The sequence below is a fragment of the Hypomesus nipponensis genome, chromosome 23 (assembly GCF_054491055.1).
Source record: "Hypomesus nipponensis isolate SF chromosome 23, ASM5449105v1, whole genome shotgun sequence".
NCBI lineage: Eukaryota > Metazoa > Chordata > Actinopteri > Osmeriformes > Osmeridae > Hypomesus > Hypomesus nipponensis.
The window spans coordinates 21577501-21594083 of NC_140383.1; the positions used below are offsets into that span (position 1 = coordinate 21577501).

A 16583-nucleotide genomic window follows, 5' to 3' on the forward strand; every position below is an offset into this window, starting at 1 on the left:
TGTAAGTCGCTGTGGATAAGAGCGTCTGCTAAATGTAATGTATATAAAATATAAGTAGTCGTAATTTACAATCTAACCTAAAGAAAACAGATGCAAGAGAACAATACAATAGTGCAAATTGCAATGTGCAGGGTGTCATTGTGCGGCTTGTGGTTTAAAGTCAGTGAGAGTCCTTGGCCTTGTTAAAGTGGCCAACAGCAGATAAGAAGAAACTGTTCTTGTGGCGTGAGGTTTTGGTCTTGATGGACCGCAGCCTTCTGCCGGAAGGGAGTAGCTGAAACAGGGAGTGTCCAGGGTGGGAGGGGTCGGCCACAATTTTCCTCGCTCGCCTCAGGGACCTTGAGGTGTGCAGATCCTCGAGGGAAGGCAGATTGCAGCCGATCACCTTCTCAGCAGTGCGGATGATACGCTGCAGTCTACTCTTGTCCTTGGCATTGGCCGCAGCGTACCAGATGGTGATAGAAGAAGTGAGGATGGACTCAATGATGGCTGTGTAGAAGTGCACCATCATTGTCTTTGGCAGGTTGAAGTTCTTCAGCTACCTGTTTCAGCTACCTGTATGCAGGAATTTGATGAGTTGTCTGTATTTAGGGAGTTTGTGGCTGAGATTACCTTTGTTAAAGTCGCCGAGTACAATAACAAGGGAATCCGGGTTTGCTCGCTCCACACTCAGAATCTGGTCGGCGAGCGTGCGTTGGGCCTCTTTAACCTGTTCGTTTTTTGCGTTCTTCACAAAACACATAATTTAAAAATCCTGTCTCAACAAGAAACCATTTACTCTCAATAGAGATACTATATGGTACAGTACATCTGTCATTTATAAAGCACACTTCTAAGTCGGTAGTAGAATGCCTGTATGAGCTGGCAGGTGAAAGTCCATGCAGGTTGACTTCTTGAGAAAATCTTACCACAACCGCAAGAGTTGGATAAATAATAGAAAAAACTCGAATTTTATTGTAAAATAAAATCGTATGTTACATTTGGTTGGGCAAGTGAATTTTAAAATAGGACAGTAGCCTGCGGACGGCAGATAATTATTAGCATCTGGCATCCTTGTGACCACTTTTCTTTCTTATTGTTCTTTCAGTTATTATGTTCATAAACTGATACGACTGCTGTGGTAGGACTTTGGTCCTATTTTGGCAAGTGCACGTTAAATTCTCCATTTTAGTAGATGTATAAAATATATTGAAAGATGTCCAGAAGTCTCAGCGTCTTTACCAAGTTATGACAGAATAGGCTACTAATAAATTCAAATCTGAATAGGAAACCAAGTCACTTATGAGCTACTACAATGACGTTTATAATGTAACACGCCATTTCTAGACACCCGATGAACTGAGTTTGAAAGTTCTGGAGCCAACCCATGTCTGGAAGACAAAAACAGCAATTAATACTTGATATCACTCTAAGCAAGTCACACATGACTACAAAGAATCTTCCAGAGTCCAGAACAATCCTGTCTCAGACACTGAAGAGCTCACTCTCAATTGAGTTGCTTTACAGTACGTCAAAAAGTCTGTCACACTTAGAAGTCTGTCTGGTGGTCGGGTGCTGTTCAGGTGAGCCTCTGATAAGCTCTTAGACTCTCATACTCTGCTGGGAAAACCACATACACCCCACTGCCAGATTCTGAAATCTGACCAGAAAAGTCCCTAACTCTGTTCTGATGCTAATAAATAAATTGGGTTGTGCCACTTTGTATTCATTTTTGAAAAGTCATGTACATCAGGGAGCCTCGCCAGAAGCTAACAAACATAGTCCAGAATTATTGACTCACACAGTGGCTTAAATTCTGAGCTTTCCCACCACCACAAACCAGACTACAGTTTTTCCCTAAGCAATTCACAGAATATAAAGGTTGCAAATAATTCCACCTCATTGAGGCGAACACTCAAACTGAAGAGATGTAACGGTATAACTGACAATTCTTGTGGTTAAAAAGACATCTCGCACACATTCCCTTGGAGGTGACACATCAGCTCACAACATTCCTTGTGGTGAGTAATCTCTCCACCTTTCTCTGCTGAGGGGATGCGTGGGCGAGCCTGCACACATAGTGAGTGTTCGGATTCAGTTTTTGAAAAAAACTGAGGCCAAGCACCAGGCACAAATAGCCACAAAGCGTACGAGAACAGGAAGCTCTCATCTGAGCCATCACATGGTTGTGAACCAAGAGGCTTGTTTTCTGATGTCCAGAGCCAGCAGGCTGCAGTGGTGGGACGAGCCAGAACAGGGAGAGGAGCGTAGGAGACAGTGGGGCCAAGTTGTGGGGGCCGAGGGAACACGGCTTAACCCTCCAAAGTTTCACATCCTCTCCCTTCCACTACTGACTTTCAGAGCATATTTGAAACCCATTCAATTTCAGGAATTCAGAAAGAAGCACAGCTTTAAAGAGTTCTGAGAGAAAGAGAGAGAGAGAGAGAGAGAGAGAGAGAGAGAGAGAGAGAGAGAGAGAGAGAGAGAGAGAGAGTGAGAGAGAGAACAAAGTCCTCAATGTGCATTTGCTGTGTTTCTGTGCACAAAACTGAAGACTCACAATTCCCCGAATTGTCTGTCTGTCGGATCAATGTCCCAAAATGCTGACAAGACAGAACGTTTACCGCAGTCATGGCGCAAGAGGTCCATCAAGAACAAATTTGTGAAATGTGCACTCAGTCTTTCGCAACAGCCCAATGCCAACAAGGGTGTTTGGATGGGTCTTCACTCTGAGTGCTAGTGTGATATTGACTCAAACACAGCCATCTCAGGTTGTCGATCTTTGACCATCAGTTTTGGCTCAAAAATAGAAAACATGTTGGAACAGTAAGTCAGAGTGGATGAGCCCTCAATGAGCTACCGGGGCAACACAACGCTGAGGCAACGTCCTGCTTTCTAAAGTTGAAACGCATGGCGTTTGCTAGACCTCACCCTCACACTAAAGTTTCTGCTAGCTTTCAGACATCCACTGAGATGGTGATGCTAAGGTCCTCATCAAGCACACATAAGTGAACTCTCACTCTGATGATCCTCTGCCTTGATTTGGTGTGAGTGTTATGCAAGTTGTGGTTAAATCACACTGAGTCATAACAACCATTCTGTTGTCACTGTAAACATCTGAACGTCTAAACATCGCTCAAATGTAATATTTATATTTAGTAGACGCTCTTATCCAGAGTGACTTACAGTAAGTACAGGGACATTCCCCCCGAGGCAAGTAGGGTGAAGTGCCTTGCCCAAAGACACAACGTCAGTTGGCACGGCCGGGAATCGATCTGGCAACCTTCTGATTACTAGCCCGATTCCCTAATGATGTTCTTTATTAAGTATTTGAAGTTGAGTTGAGTAAATTTTATCCACTTTTATGAACGTCTTTAAGTTGAAATATTCTCATGTTGTGTGGGTGGAAATGGTGATCTACAACAAATAGGTGGAGCAGAATATTACATATGAGCATAACCCCACAGACAGAGAAGAGAGAGACAAAAGGAGAGGGGAAGAGAGAAAGGGAGGAAAAGACTGCCAATAGTCACAAAACCAAAATATGTGCAAGGTAATGCTATAGCTGAATCAACAAAAAAATCTCAACCTGTCCACACTTGTGGTAAGTATTCCCACTCTTCACAGTAGCATGGGTGTTTCTGTGTCTGCAGCATTAAAACAACAAGGAGTGTCTCCATGCATTTTTCCTAACAGCCATATTGAAAAAGTGCTGGATGGCTTCCATTACAGTCATTGCTAGGTAGACAAACAAACCAACTCTATTATTCACATCAACATGCACAAAACTACTTCTTATGTCAACTCTATCTAACAAAAGAATGAATTCAGTATAACTGCCATTCAAGATGGTCTTTTGTAACATCATGTTTACGTAATTAAAGAGCCTTTTCAAATTATCTGCACCCGATTAAGACAACATTGACATAACCATGTTACTATTTGCACAAATACTGGCCTGAATATGGGTCATGTTTATCTGTGGGTTAGCTCTGAATATGGGTCATGTTTATCTGTGGGTTAGTTTTTAATCCAAATAATGGTTTGGTTGTGGTGATTTGTATGGGAAAATTCTGATTTGATAGATGGAACTCATCCAAGATTGATAGCCTCTCTGAAGGAGTAGAGCTGGGAAAACACACAAAGGTTCAAGGTCAATGAGTTGTAATTTCAGTATAAACTGTTATTGATGGAGATGCAAAAACTATTACTAAGAGAAGAACAAGAGCCAGGAAGATCTGAGTCACAACCACAGGAAACCTCAACCAGGTCACTGGAGGCAGACTCAAAACGCAGAAAAGATAATCTACTATGATAGCAACAAGAGTCCAGATTCAGTACAGTAGTTAAGCAACTCTAGCAGAAGTTAATATCAATGAATTTTAAATCCCTCTTTCTACCCCTCCAGTACCATAGCTTGAACTTATCTAAACCAACAGTCCTCAAAAACAGGATGTGAGTCGCTTGCAGTGAGAGTTATGACATTAAATCACATACTGATTTGGTTCCTTATCAGATTAGAGGCATATATAAAATCATATTATCCGGAGAGTCCCTCTCCCAGAATAAAGCAGTCAGCTTCCATCAGAAGATAGGTGTAGAGAGTAGGAAGCGCTCACCGAGAAACAGCATAGGCCCAGGAGCTTTGACGGAGGGACAGCCAGAGGGAGAGGTAGTCGCTTCTGACCACTCCAGGCATCTGAAGATGAAGCCAGGCTAGCCAGGCACCAGAAAATACTAGAAAGCGGTTTGACCAATGAGAGGAAAGCCACGTCACAACTCACAGACTGCAAGCTGGCCAAGCAGGAGGCCCTCCTGTTAGAGTTGCATGGTGGGGAAGAGGACATGTTTCTTATAGTGTATGAGGGTTTTTTATTTCTTTACTCTTTGCAGCAAAGAGCTTTGTACTGCATCGGGCTGTATGAAATGTTCTATATCCAATTTATTCGAATTTCTACGTACAAAATTACTTACATTTACATTTATGCTTTTAGCAGACGCTTTTATCCAAAGCAACTTCCAAGAGAAAGCAACTTAACAGCCTATAACACTACATAATTTCATTTCATACCTCTCCCCCAAGCAACTGACATCCTGTTTTTGAGGACTGTTGTATTAGATAAATGGGTGTTAAACTTCAGGTTTTCATGCTATGGTACTGGAGGGGCAGAAAGAGTGCTTTAACATTCATTGATATGAACTTCTGCTAGATTTGTTTAACTACTGTACTGTATCTGGTAGGGGTGGGGAAAAAATCAATTCACATTTGAATCGCGATTCAGTCTTGAATCTAACGATTCACATTGATTCACAATTAGTTTTTTTTATGATAAGAAATTGTAAATAGATTTTTAATCGTGACCCCAAGAATCAATTTGAATCGAATTACGAGGTACCAAAGATTCCCACCCCTAGAATCTGGACTCTTATTGTTAACATAGTAGGTTATCTTATTCTGCGTTTTGAGTCTGCCTCCAGTGACCTGGTTGAGGTTTGCTGTGGTTGTGACTCAAGGGCTGCCTGGCTCTTGTTCTTCCCCAAGTAACAGTTTCTCCATCTCCATCAGTATCAGTTTCTATTGAAATTACAACAAATTGACCTCAAACCTTTGGGTCTTTTCCCAGCTCTACTCCTTCAGAGAGGCTGTCAATCTTGGATGCGTTCCATCAACCGAATCAGAATGTTCCCACACATTTTTTCCCACACATTTTTTCTGTATTTTGTAATTTTGCTCATTTAGTCTTGACTTATATTTAGGCTATATTATAAATAAAAAAATCCATGCTTTTCGTCTTCAAGGCAGACCGGAGCTTGTACTTACAACTAAATATAGCTGTAAGCAGAAATGGCAGATTCCTCCAAATATTGCGAACCATTGAAAAATGTATATCCTTCACAATCTGTCACTGTATAGAAAAATCCATGCTGTAGACTTACCATTGGGATCCAAAATCTGAAATACAATACCATCAAGATCCACGAGGAAATACGCTTCAAGCCAAGGAATGAGTGGAGGCTTGGTCAGCCCACAATGTCCTGAAATGGTGTGTGTGCATTTTGCCAAGCTTGCGCGTGTGTCAAGGGAAAGGCTGAGTGTGTGAGAATGTGTAGCGCGCGCGCGCTGAGGAGCAAGGGGACATTTCATTGGAAATATCCGTAGCAATTAGCCAAGCATGCTTTTTGAAATATTCCCAATAAATCAATTTTTCATCTTACAGTCTATTTTTTCTCGGATTTGTGTAATAAACATTCTCAAGAGTCTTCACATGAACTTATGAATATGATTTAATCAGAGTATCATTTTTTGACCAGTGTAAAGGATTATTTTAGCGTTAGTGATAAATTCAATTTGCTTTATATCAATCGTTTTTTGAGATATAAAGTTGCCTTTGCATATGGTAACATGTTGTAGTGTCTTCCACCGATATACCAAGTTTGGTGTTGATATCTCAGAGATTTGCTGAGATTTGATCTAAATTCCAGATTGGGTGCTTTGTTGCCGATTTTGATTGGCTGTACCGGACAAACGGTTTTGAAAATCAAATGTATAAGTAATGCCTGAGTGAGGGTTGTTCTGACAATGATGTGTGCCAATTCTGGGGAAGATTGGAAAAATTGTAGGAGGAGTAGGCTTTCAAAGGTTTTTTATAAAACCGGAAATGGCGGAAAATCTATATAACCGAAAGTTGACGTCATAGGGTGTGTTGAACTCGTTTTGATTCAAGGAATCCAATGGTACCATTTTTGAAAATCTGTCATACGGTTCAAAAGTTGCGTGTGTAAACACAAGTCCAACTTTGCCCCGTTGGTGGCGTTAGAGTGGTCTAATGGGAGACATGAAACTTGGTGTATCAACGTCATCATTCTCAGCCACTCCCTCTGTTCGCTGATTGGCCGGTTAAAAATTAACCTGCAAAATCTGATTTACTCCTGAATGGCCAGACCGAGTACAGAGGCTAAATCAAGATTGAGCGGAAGTACGTAAGACGGCAGAGCCAAGCTAGCCATTGACTCCCATCGCACAAGAAAAAAAAACTAAGTTTACAGGATTCCTCCCCACAGAGGAATCCTAATTAGATTGACCCAAATTCAAACATATATTGGTAATCTCAGTATTATATCCAAAATAAGAATTCATCGATAGAGTCAGTTCGTGGGATAAATATCACTTGGGGTACCCCTATTTTCGCAGACCAAGCACACTCTGTAGCTACAAGGTTTACTCAGTCATGTGCTTTCAAACGTGCAAGACCATTCTTCTGCAGTTTTAGGTTTGATGCTGCACGTTGCACGCCAAGGATCACAGCTCAGTTTCTCGGAAAGCCGAATAATTAGCAAGAATAAAAACGATAACAGCTATACAATTTGTGGGGATTTGCAAAGAGTCCTACATTACGTCACGTTAACCGCATGCGCTGCGTGGTAGCCCACGGCATAGGTGTAAACTTGAATATCTCAGAGATTTATTTCAACGTTTCACATGAGAAATAAGCACCTGTGGTTTTGTTTTTAAGTTACATTAGCGGTACCGTCTTGCTGAACACCGTTTACACCAGGACTACCCGAACATTTAAGGATTTCAGTTTGCTTGATTAGGATATATTAAATGGGAATCCGAACAAACGAGCTTGTTAAACTGACACTCAGGCCTATATGACTATACTGTAGTCATAAGGTATAAGGTAGCCTATATTTATCACAAACTTGTTTAACTTACCCGTTAAGCCTACTTCTCTTTTGGTTTATTCAAGTTCATATTAGTTTCCTCTCCGCTTCAAAAATAAATACAGAGGAATAAATACGATCACTAAATTAGCTTCTCCCCATAGCAGTTTTTTCTTCGGAACAAAAAGAATTTTAGTCAAGGTTTTCTATGTTGCAATTTCCTGCACATCGTTGGAAAGCTGACACGGAGGGTGTTGAGCAATTGGAGGGAGGGAATATTTATTATGCCTACAGCAATAACTGACCATGTTTAAAACAATTTACACGTTTTGTTTTGTTTATGTTATGCAATGTATTCCGCGTTAAAGTTACTAAACATTTATGTAAAAAATATGGGTGTTGTTACATGCGTTGGTTCTTGCTTTAAATATTGCCTTCTGTCTTTCAATAAAAACGTACAGGCTTAGCCTACAATACTATTTTACGTCCTCATGTGGAATGTGTGCCCAATGCTGACTCAATCGTTCTTGTACTCGGTGACTGAGCAATGACAGCGATTGAATATAAGCTATAGCCTACTTTTAGTTTAGAGGCATGATTTGCTTCAATGAAAAAAAACATAATTTTACGTTGTAATTTATTGCCGCCTAGTGGCAGAGCGTAATAGATACTCGCAAGCATCAAACCAGACTAGTCTAGGTCTAACATGGCTTAAAACTCAAAGTACATCTGTTGGGTATTGATTGTTTATTTTTTAAAGTTTTTATTTAGCAACATGCTTCTCTAATGACACAATTGTTACATTTTTATTGAATACATCAGTTGGGTGCCCAGATTTTGAATTCCACTCCTTCACCATACCAAGAGTAATACCTGGACTCTTCATTCATTCATTCATTCATTCATTCATTCATTCATTCTCATTATTCTTTCAAGTAAAATTACTTTGGACGTTCAGTTATTGGTATGGTCTTCGAACTCGTGAGTACGGTTAAGTTACAGTATTAATGTCGCTGCCTGCCTACAGAGGGAATGAAGGACGTTTGTAGAGGTGTTTAGTGCAGTTCAGTTCCAGGTGTGACAGCTAGAGGGAGCTGTCCTGTGCAGCCAGGACGTAGTGCTCCTTCCTCCAGGGCCGAAGCAGGTGACACAGCAGCACAGAGATCACCAGCAGGAAGACGACCACCAAGCCCACTGTCCCCACCAGCCACTGGGTCTCCGAGTCTGGGGGAGGAACAGAAGGGATAGGGGGAGGTGAGGATGGGCACTGGCCTGCCAAATCGCTCACTTTCTCTGTGTCTATCTCTCTCTTTCACACACACACGTTGATATTTGTGAGTGCATCTGTGTTTTATCAGATACAAATGTGGGAGTCATTGATGACGACCTGTGTGAGAGGCGCTCCGTGACCGAACCCACCATCTAGTCTGATGAGAGCCTGGACCTCCTGCCCTCCCGCCTGGTTGTGAGTCACACACGCCGGGCTTCTCCTGGAGTCTGCCCCAGTCAGTCCCCGGACAACCAGCCTCACCTCCACATGACAACCCTCCGCCACTCTGGTGGTCCTGCCAACACATGGTAAAACTCATTCAGGGTCATGATGGTCTCGACCCAAAGCAACCAGAGAAGATTGTTTCTTTCAGATTGGTTATGGACTATGGTTTATAGCTCAGCAGGACAATGACGCAGATATACTTTTTGCTACATTTCTGTATCCCAATATACGTAAACTGTTTTAATCAACAATGTACTCAAAGACATAAACAACTGTTTAATTTTGAACTCAAGCGGTCTTTAAATGTATCCCATGATTGAATTAGAGAGATTGAAATGCAGTTTTAGATACCTTCTCTCACCCTGTAGAGCCCGCCCATTAAAGTAGGAATTCTCCAGTAATTGGCCATCCACCAACCATGTGACCACGGTGGAGTTTAATGATTGGCAATGTGTCAGAACCCTGCATAACATCTCCAGTTCTTCACCTGATAGTAATGGGTGAATATGCATAAGAAGGTTAGGACAATAAATAGATGTGTTGAAATACCCATGTGATACAGCCCTCAGGGTGGGCTGCGACACTAACCATAGAAATCTAGGAATCTACTGTCATCAAAATGTTTCCAAAGTCAGGGGTACATGGCAATGATTCTCACCAGAACGGCCTTCAAACACAGCTCCAGGTCGAGGGAGCACGATCCTTGGGCTCTGTATCACTGTCGCTAAAAGACAACAACACGGTAAATACGAAAACACAACAACAAACCAACAAACATCCTGCTGTGGCATGGCCAGTTTACTTACGAGTTATCGTCTATCTCTCACACTATTCCCATCCATTTTATCCCATCGCTTAAGGCTTGTACCCTCAACTGTTTCTGAGATTAAATCTGTATTTTAACATTCTGAGTTCCCAGTCTGAGTGTTTAAGAGACTTACTGTGGACTGTGCTCTGGAAGGTCTTGCCAGTTGGGGGGGAGGTTGGGGTGGTGGCCAAGCGTGAGGTTGGAGTTGAGGCAGCACCTGAAGTTGGAGATGAGGCCAAGCCAGTGCTGGGCTGAGTGGTGTGGCTATGTGGGTCTATCTTAGGCACTGGGGGGAGAGACAGACACACTTCTATGAGACCCAGCCTCACGTGAGCTTAACGAACAAACTGTATAAACTTGAACCCCCAGTGCTGCATGATTACTACACATCTGAGGTAAACATACAGCCCTGGAAAAAAATTGAGAGACCACTGCACCTTTTTCTATCCCCCCCAAAAAAGTTGTCCTTCTCAACTAAAAAAAAAATGAGAGAAAAACGTGCAGTGGTCTCTCAGTTTTTCCCAGAGCTATATATCATTTTGAAAGACAACATGTCATGTTTAGAACACGATGGGAGCTAAAAGCAGAGCTACTTGTAACCGTTAAATGTTGAGTGAACTATGTAGCATGGTTGATGGCTGTTGGCTGGTGATGAATGTGGAGCAAAAAACAATTACACAGCAGCTTACTTTCTACGTGGAGCTTCGTAATTCTGCTCACTGTGTACTGGCGGTTGTTGGCATGCACTTGCAGAACACACGTATAGAAACCCTCGTCTGATCGGCTCACGTCAGTGATGACCATCTTGTTCCATCTCTCCCTGTAGTAGCGACCAGTGCCCATAGGGAGCGCTGTGGTTCTGGAGTCCTGGCGTAGGAAAGCAATGGAACATAAACCAGCTGAATAATGATAATGTTCTGTGGTGTACTAAACGCGCACACGTACACACACACATTTACATTTAGTCATAGGCAGATGCTGTTATCCAGAGCTACTTACAGTAAGTACAGGGACATTACCCCGAGGCTAGCAACCTTCTGATCAATAGCCCGACTCCCCCCCCCCACACACACACACACGCACGCACAGCAAGGCAAAGGGCATGCTTCTATTCTCCTCATCTCCTACCTTGAACCACTGTATCTCCTGTGTCCTGTTGAAGGCTGAGATGTGTGGACAGGTGAGTTCAACATCTTTTCCTGCTTGGTCGAATATAGGGTAGTGCATTTTGTCTATGCCACTCAGCATGTTCTCATACACACGTAGAATGATGTTGCCTGTCATGCAGACTGAGCCCTTTCTGTAGATTGGAGACAGATACAGAAAAATGTAGGCAAGCCATGTCAGAGACATGCTAATCACATTTCAGTTTTGTTCAAATAACCATGCCCCGCCAAGCTTAGCACCATGAGAAGGTAACTGTATCTCAGCGCGGGTTTTGTGTAGGTTAACCACCTGTAGATGCCAGTGTACTCTCCAGAATCTGACAGCCGAGCTGGGAGGAGCCACAAGTTCTGTTCTCGCTGCAGAACCCTTTTTTCCTCCACCTCCTCTTCCTCCTCCAGGCTAGTCGCTCCGTCGCCTTTGACAATGAGGAAGCTGTAGCCGCCTGAGGTGGTGAGGTGGTTCCGTTTGGTGAGGTACCCGATCAGCCCGGGGAAGCCCAGAACCACAGCCTCACCCTGGACACGGAATTGGTCCAGCTCCTCAGACACGCTTACACAGCTGTCTGGGGGACGGACAGAGCTTCAGAATCAATAGGAGCAAATCACATTCATTCATACAGACTGGATACATCAAAAAAATCCAGTCCTGTTGTACTGTGATATCAGTGAAAACTAGAATTAACATGAGAGCGGAGAGAAACGCAGACATCAGTCACCGATTAGATATGGAGGTTCATGCTCATGTGCTGTAGTTTGCTGAGACCATGCAATTCATTTACTGTATGTCTGCTATAATGAACACTGGTTTTGAGCTACTAACCTTGCAACCATGCTGCTCTTTGTATTTATTTTATTGTCCAATTGAAAGGATATCCTGGGCTTTCTAATGATGTCACACATGTGAACACCCATGCAGGCCTGGATGGGAAATCTGGCATACCGGGCAAATTCCCCGTGGGCCAATGCACTTGGGGCCGATATGATATATATATATATATATATATATATCTATACCTTTTATTTTTTATAATCTTAAAATTGGCCAACGACAGGCCCATAAAGCAGGCACAGTGGCCCATTGGTTCATTTTCCATACTGACACTGGGCTGGCCCAATCACATCTCTTAACTCTTTTGGTGTACGGGTGGGTGGTGTCCGACAGATTGTGTTGGGCCGGTCTGAGCAAAAATGCCAGGGCCATTTTTTTGTCCCAGTCCAGCCCTGCAGCCATGTAATTCTAGTTAGTTATTTAAGTTACAGACGCATAACTGTAACAAATATGGAAACAATATTGTGTCATTTCTGTTCAATTAAAATATGTTTGTTAGCGAAACACTCATGTTATGTCCAAGTTACAAAGCTTTTCATGTTAAAAGCTTTTAAAAGCTTTTTGCAGGTCTCAGGAGGAAAGTCTAGGACTAGTCTTGACTCATTATCAATAGCAGAGCAACTGAAAATCTAAACTTTTATAACAGTACACACAAACACCCACAGGGATGCACAAACACTCACTTACCTTTCAGGAGCGGAGAAGGAAATCCATCGACTGGATCAGAGATGAGAAGAGCTAACAGCCATACCACCGTGGCTCTGGAACACTGCATGAACAGATTCATACTTTATAAAGATGCACTTACAACTCGTAAGCTGAGACACATACACATACATTAAAACTAACATGTCACCGTAGCACATGTGTTCTATCTCACCATATTAACCTAAGTACTGTGTATGATCAGTTTACTAGCGTGACCAGAGTGACGTGGTCAAAACGCATTAAAACACGCCCAGAAACCCTTCCAGAGTCAATCACACCCTGAGGAGTCACCAGGGTAGGACTGGGTAAAAGGGAATCATGGTAAATCCCTTTGTTTGAGATGACACCATTTCATGATGTCACAGCCTCACTTTAAAAGCTATTTGAATGGTGTCTTGTCACAAGCATCACAAAAGCCGACAAATCTGGTGAGATAGTGTCAGACTCAAATTTTACAGTAAATGATGAGATAACTTATTACACTTGTATGTTTACGATACAGTGCGGGATTGTCTGTGTGTTTTGGTGTGCAAGCGGTGGTGTGCAATCGCAGTGCATCTGTCAGTGTTGGTGCAAGAGGGACAGGACCACATTTTACTCAGTCGGGTGACTTGAACTGGAAAGACACTTTTTCATTTTCAGTTCTGTTTTGGTTTCCTGTGTTGTCATTCCAGGTCAGCTGACCTCTTATATGTATATGTTCCATGTACTCTCTCCCAAAATGAAACATGGTGACACATTGTTCCCGTGTATCACCAAATATAATCCAATAAAGTCACGGGAACAAGAGAAAAGCCCAATCTCCCTACCCCTCAGTATGACAGTGTTATACGAAGTATGACACAGTGGCATGTGAAGTATGACACTGTTACGTGAAGAGGATTTCATTACTATTTCTGGCATTCCATTTAGAAGGCATGATGAATGCTGAGCATGGTCAATTAAAGTACATTTGGATAAAAACGTCTGATAAAAAAATACATGTAAATGATCCCAGCTATGAGTTAAAGCATTTTCTTTGGGAGTCTACTCTGGGACGAGTACATGCTGTTTGAAATACTTAAAATCATCATATATACAATGCTGTAACATACTTGTTGTAATAGTTGTACATTAGAATAAACCTTGTTGTCCATCAGTAGAGTCAGAGTTGTGGTGGTTGGAAGTTGAATTACTTTGTTGAAAAGCTTTTCCGAAATCTGACCTCCCACAAAAATATTTTTGTTTACATCATGTTTTGCGGATTAATTAATACATTAAAAAAAATAAAGAATCCTGACACTTACCCAAATGTCCATGGTGATAACAAAAAGAAAGTCAGTGGGGGCAGAGAGACAGACGGAACTTCTGGATGTGAGGCAGTGAGGAGGCAGAGACAGCAGGAGCTTCTGGATGTGAGGCAGTGAGGAGGCAGAGACAGCAGGAGTTTCTGGATGTGAGGCAGTGAGGAGGCAGAGACAGCAGGAGCTTCTGGATGTGAGGCAGTGAGGAGGCAGAGACAGCAGAAGGCTCTGGACGTGAGGCAGTGAGGAGGCAGAGACAGCAGGAGGTTCTGGACGTGAGGCAGTGAGGAGGCAGAGGAGGCTCTGGACGTGAGGCAGTGAGGAGGCAGAGGAGGCTCTGGACGTGAGGCAGTGAGGAAGCAGAGACAGCAGGAGGTTCTGGACGTGAGGCAGTGAGGAGGCAGAGACAGCAGGAGGTTCTGGACGTGAGGCAGTGAGGAGGCAGAGACAGAAGGAGCTTCTGGACGTGAGGCAGTGAGGAGGCAGAGACAGCAGGAGGTTCTGGACGTGAGGCAGTGAGGAGGCAGAGACAGCAGGAGGTTCTGGACGTGAGGCAGTGAGGAGGCAGAGACAGCAGGAGCTTCTGGATGTGAGGCAGTGAGGAGGCAGAGATAGACACTGAGTAGATCCGTCGAGCCTTCGTCTTTATCTCTCAATGACCACAGGAGGGAACTCAACACTGTTTATAAACTTTCCCTGCATATAAGGAAACTTCTGCTGTTTCTCAATGAAGTGTACTGATCCTCCCTACGTGAACCCACACACACGCACACACACGCAACACTCCTATGTCAACAGGATAGGATCATAAGACGAGTTACTAAGGTCTAGATGTTGCAGTAAACGTGATTGTCAGAACACTGCACTATCCTCTCCCCTTTAGCATCTGGTCTTTCAACACAAGAAAAACATCCGTATGTTGACTTAAACTTTGGCACATCAGCATGCACATACGCACACTCACATACACTCAGAGGAAGTAAACGGTACATTGATCCATTCAGTTTCCTGATATTCACAGAGGGGGTTAGGCTTGATGGAATTCAAGCAGCTTAGGACAATGCTGAGATTTGATGGAGCACCAATATTTGTGTGTTTTTTCTGTTGGAATCTTTCATAGTGGAGTAGATGTCCAGGAACTGACTTAAATGTTATTGAATTTGAACTTCAGCCATTCAGTATAAACAGTGCTGACCTGAGTGTTTCCAGCGGACACTAACCTGTAAGGTCAAACATGGTCCGATTATACCTGAACATCAACACATTGAGCAGTTGTGCTTTTAAAGCTTTCGTCAATATCGGAAATCCCCTCAGCTACGGGGTATGCGTAGTGTGATGAGGTTTTGTGTGTTCACGTTCCCGTGTAAGGAACACACGTACCCCAGATGACTAAACTAGGGAGGTTTGTGTCACCTGTCCATCCAATCCCATAATCCTCTGCAAGTGAGGGATGAGTCCAGCGTGCTTCTGGTCTGACTCACCATCTGTCTCATTGTTTACATAACCATGGTTGTGTTCGTATCCATTGTTGTTATCTTGCAAGAACACACTAGATATATATGCCCTTTACTGAGCCCATCTTTAGTCCAGCCTCTAGGCTAGTCACTTCAAGTCACTGTGTGGGCACATTTTCAAACACCAGCAGATGTTACAGTCACCCAGAGGATGTATGTTATGGTGTGCAGGGAGGTAAGCCCATGTGAAAAATAAGAAATGTAAAAAAAAAAGACCTCCAGGTGTGGAGCTCCAAGATAGAATATTGATGAGGAATACCTGAGTGAGATTTTCAGCCAGTACTGTATGGTCAGACCAGAAGTGTCCATGTCGCAACTGATGACAAGGGAATTTCCCTTGGTTTGGAATTAGTCATTTCCAAGAGATGCGAAGGCTGACACCCACAGGCTGCCGCTGAGATGGGACAGAACTCGACAGCATGTGGGTCTAGCAGGCGGGTCTCGACAGTCTACCTGGGACGTGCCCAGAAATGGTCAGAGCTCTGCCACAGACAGAACTCGAGCACAAATTCCACCTGAAACAAAAATCCAGCTTCTCCACAAATCTGAAATTTGTTCTATAGCTGTTGTTATTACCGTTGTTTTATAAATGATCCCAACATTGATACATTGTGTTAATAATATGCCTATAACGACAAACAGACCACAGAGATGAGAAGGTCCATCTCTCCTGGTTAGAGAAAAGAACCAGGTGTCTGCATCCCCAAACAGAACATGAATGCACGGTTTTTCCTGCATAGAGAAAATTTGGGCGCGCGCCTAAGTCGTTTTCCCGAGCGATTAAGGCAATAGTAATCGAGTCGATGTGCATGTCTTGTTGTCTGACCAATACGCAACTGTGAAGTGCGCGAATGTACAGAGCGGCCAGTAAACTGTCGTTCCGCTGCGAGGGCCAGGCCAGCCCGACGTGCACGAACACACCTGTACAAATTCAAATGAAATTTCCTCTCAAAATGCTGAGAAGTTTGATTAACAATTTCCAACGCATCCTTCATTGGTATTCTTAACCTGGCATGATACTATATATTGTATGCACGAAGAAAATAAAAGGAAATTGCAAAACACTTGGGAATGCATTGATTAGAAAATATAAAGTTCTATGTGCCCCCTATAACTTCTATTGGAGCCGTCATCGC

At 43.0% G+C, this 16583-nt stretch overlaps 2 protein-coding genes across 8 annotated transcripts in view; both read right to left on the minus strand.

Annotated features, from left to right (window-relative positions):
- The window catches only part of LOC146234870 (interleukin-1 receptor-like 1), a 17484-nt gene extending 9647 nt beyond the window's left edge, over nt 1-7837 (minus strand). Inside the window, exons 1-2 of one of the 6 annotated variants that reach the window (XM_084688585.1) lie at nt 7697-7832; nt 1-555 (exon numbers count right to left, since the gene is read on the minus strand). The exon at nt 1-555 is cut by the window's left edge and continues 462 nt beyond it. Coding sequence is in view for 3 of the 6 variants with exons in the window: in XM_084688581.1 (XP_084544707.1) it covers nt 613-742 (130 nt within the window). In the remaining 3 variants the exon portion in view is untranslated. Of the gene's footprint in view, nt 556-612; nt 1273-3568; nt 3957-4598; nt 4690-7696 lie in introns of those variants that run through there. The other 5 variants (XM_084688583.1, XM_084688584.1, XM_084688586.1 and 2 more) reach the window with 5 other exon arrangements.
- A 539-nt stretch (nt 7838-8376) lies between these two features.
- Nucleotides 8377-14600, minus strand: LOC146234871 (interleukin-1 receptor type 2-like). Of its 2 annotated transcripts, none has more exons than XM_084689935.1 (10): nt 13937-14600; nt 12630-12711; nt 11403-11676; nt 11076-11247; nt 10637-10814; nt 10081-10233; nt 9798-9863; nt 9491-9626; nt 9064-9209; nt 8377-8868 (listed from the first exon to the last, which is right to left on the minus strand). In XM_084689935.1, exons 1-10 carry the CDS (start codon nt 13946-13948, stop codon nt 8729-8731), a joined length of 1359 nt encoding a protein of 452 aa, XP_084546061.1. In that variant the 5' UTR covers nt 13949-14600; the 3' UTR covers nt 8377-8728. The 2 variants fall into 2 exon arrangements, 1 of the variants encoding a protein (XP_084546061.1); XR_014741831.1 differs by having other exon boundaries at nt 8758-8868; nt 9501-9626; nt 13937-14568.
- Between the last annotated feature and the right edge of the window lie 1983 nt (nt 14601-16583).

Bases quoted from the DNA above. Each gene is read 5' to 3' on its own strand.
- LOC146234871 (XM_084689935.1), bottom strand. The intron at 11,677-12,629 runs GTAAGTGAGTGT...TCCGTCCCCCAG, and splicing joins TCCTTCTCCGCTCCTGAAAG to ACAGCTGTGTAAGCGTGTCT. The intron at 10,815-11,075 runs GTAGGAGATGAG...TTCCTACGCCAG, and splicing joins AGGAGATACAGTGGTTCAAG to GACTCCAGAACCACAGCGCT.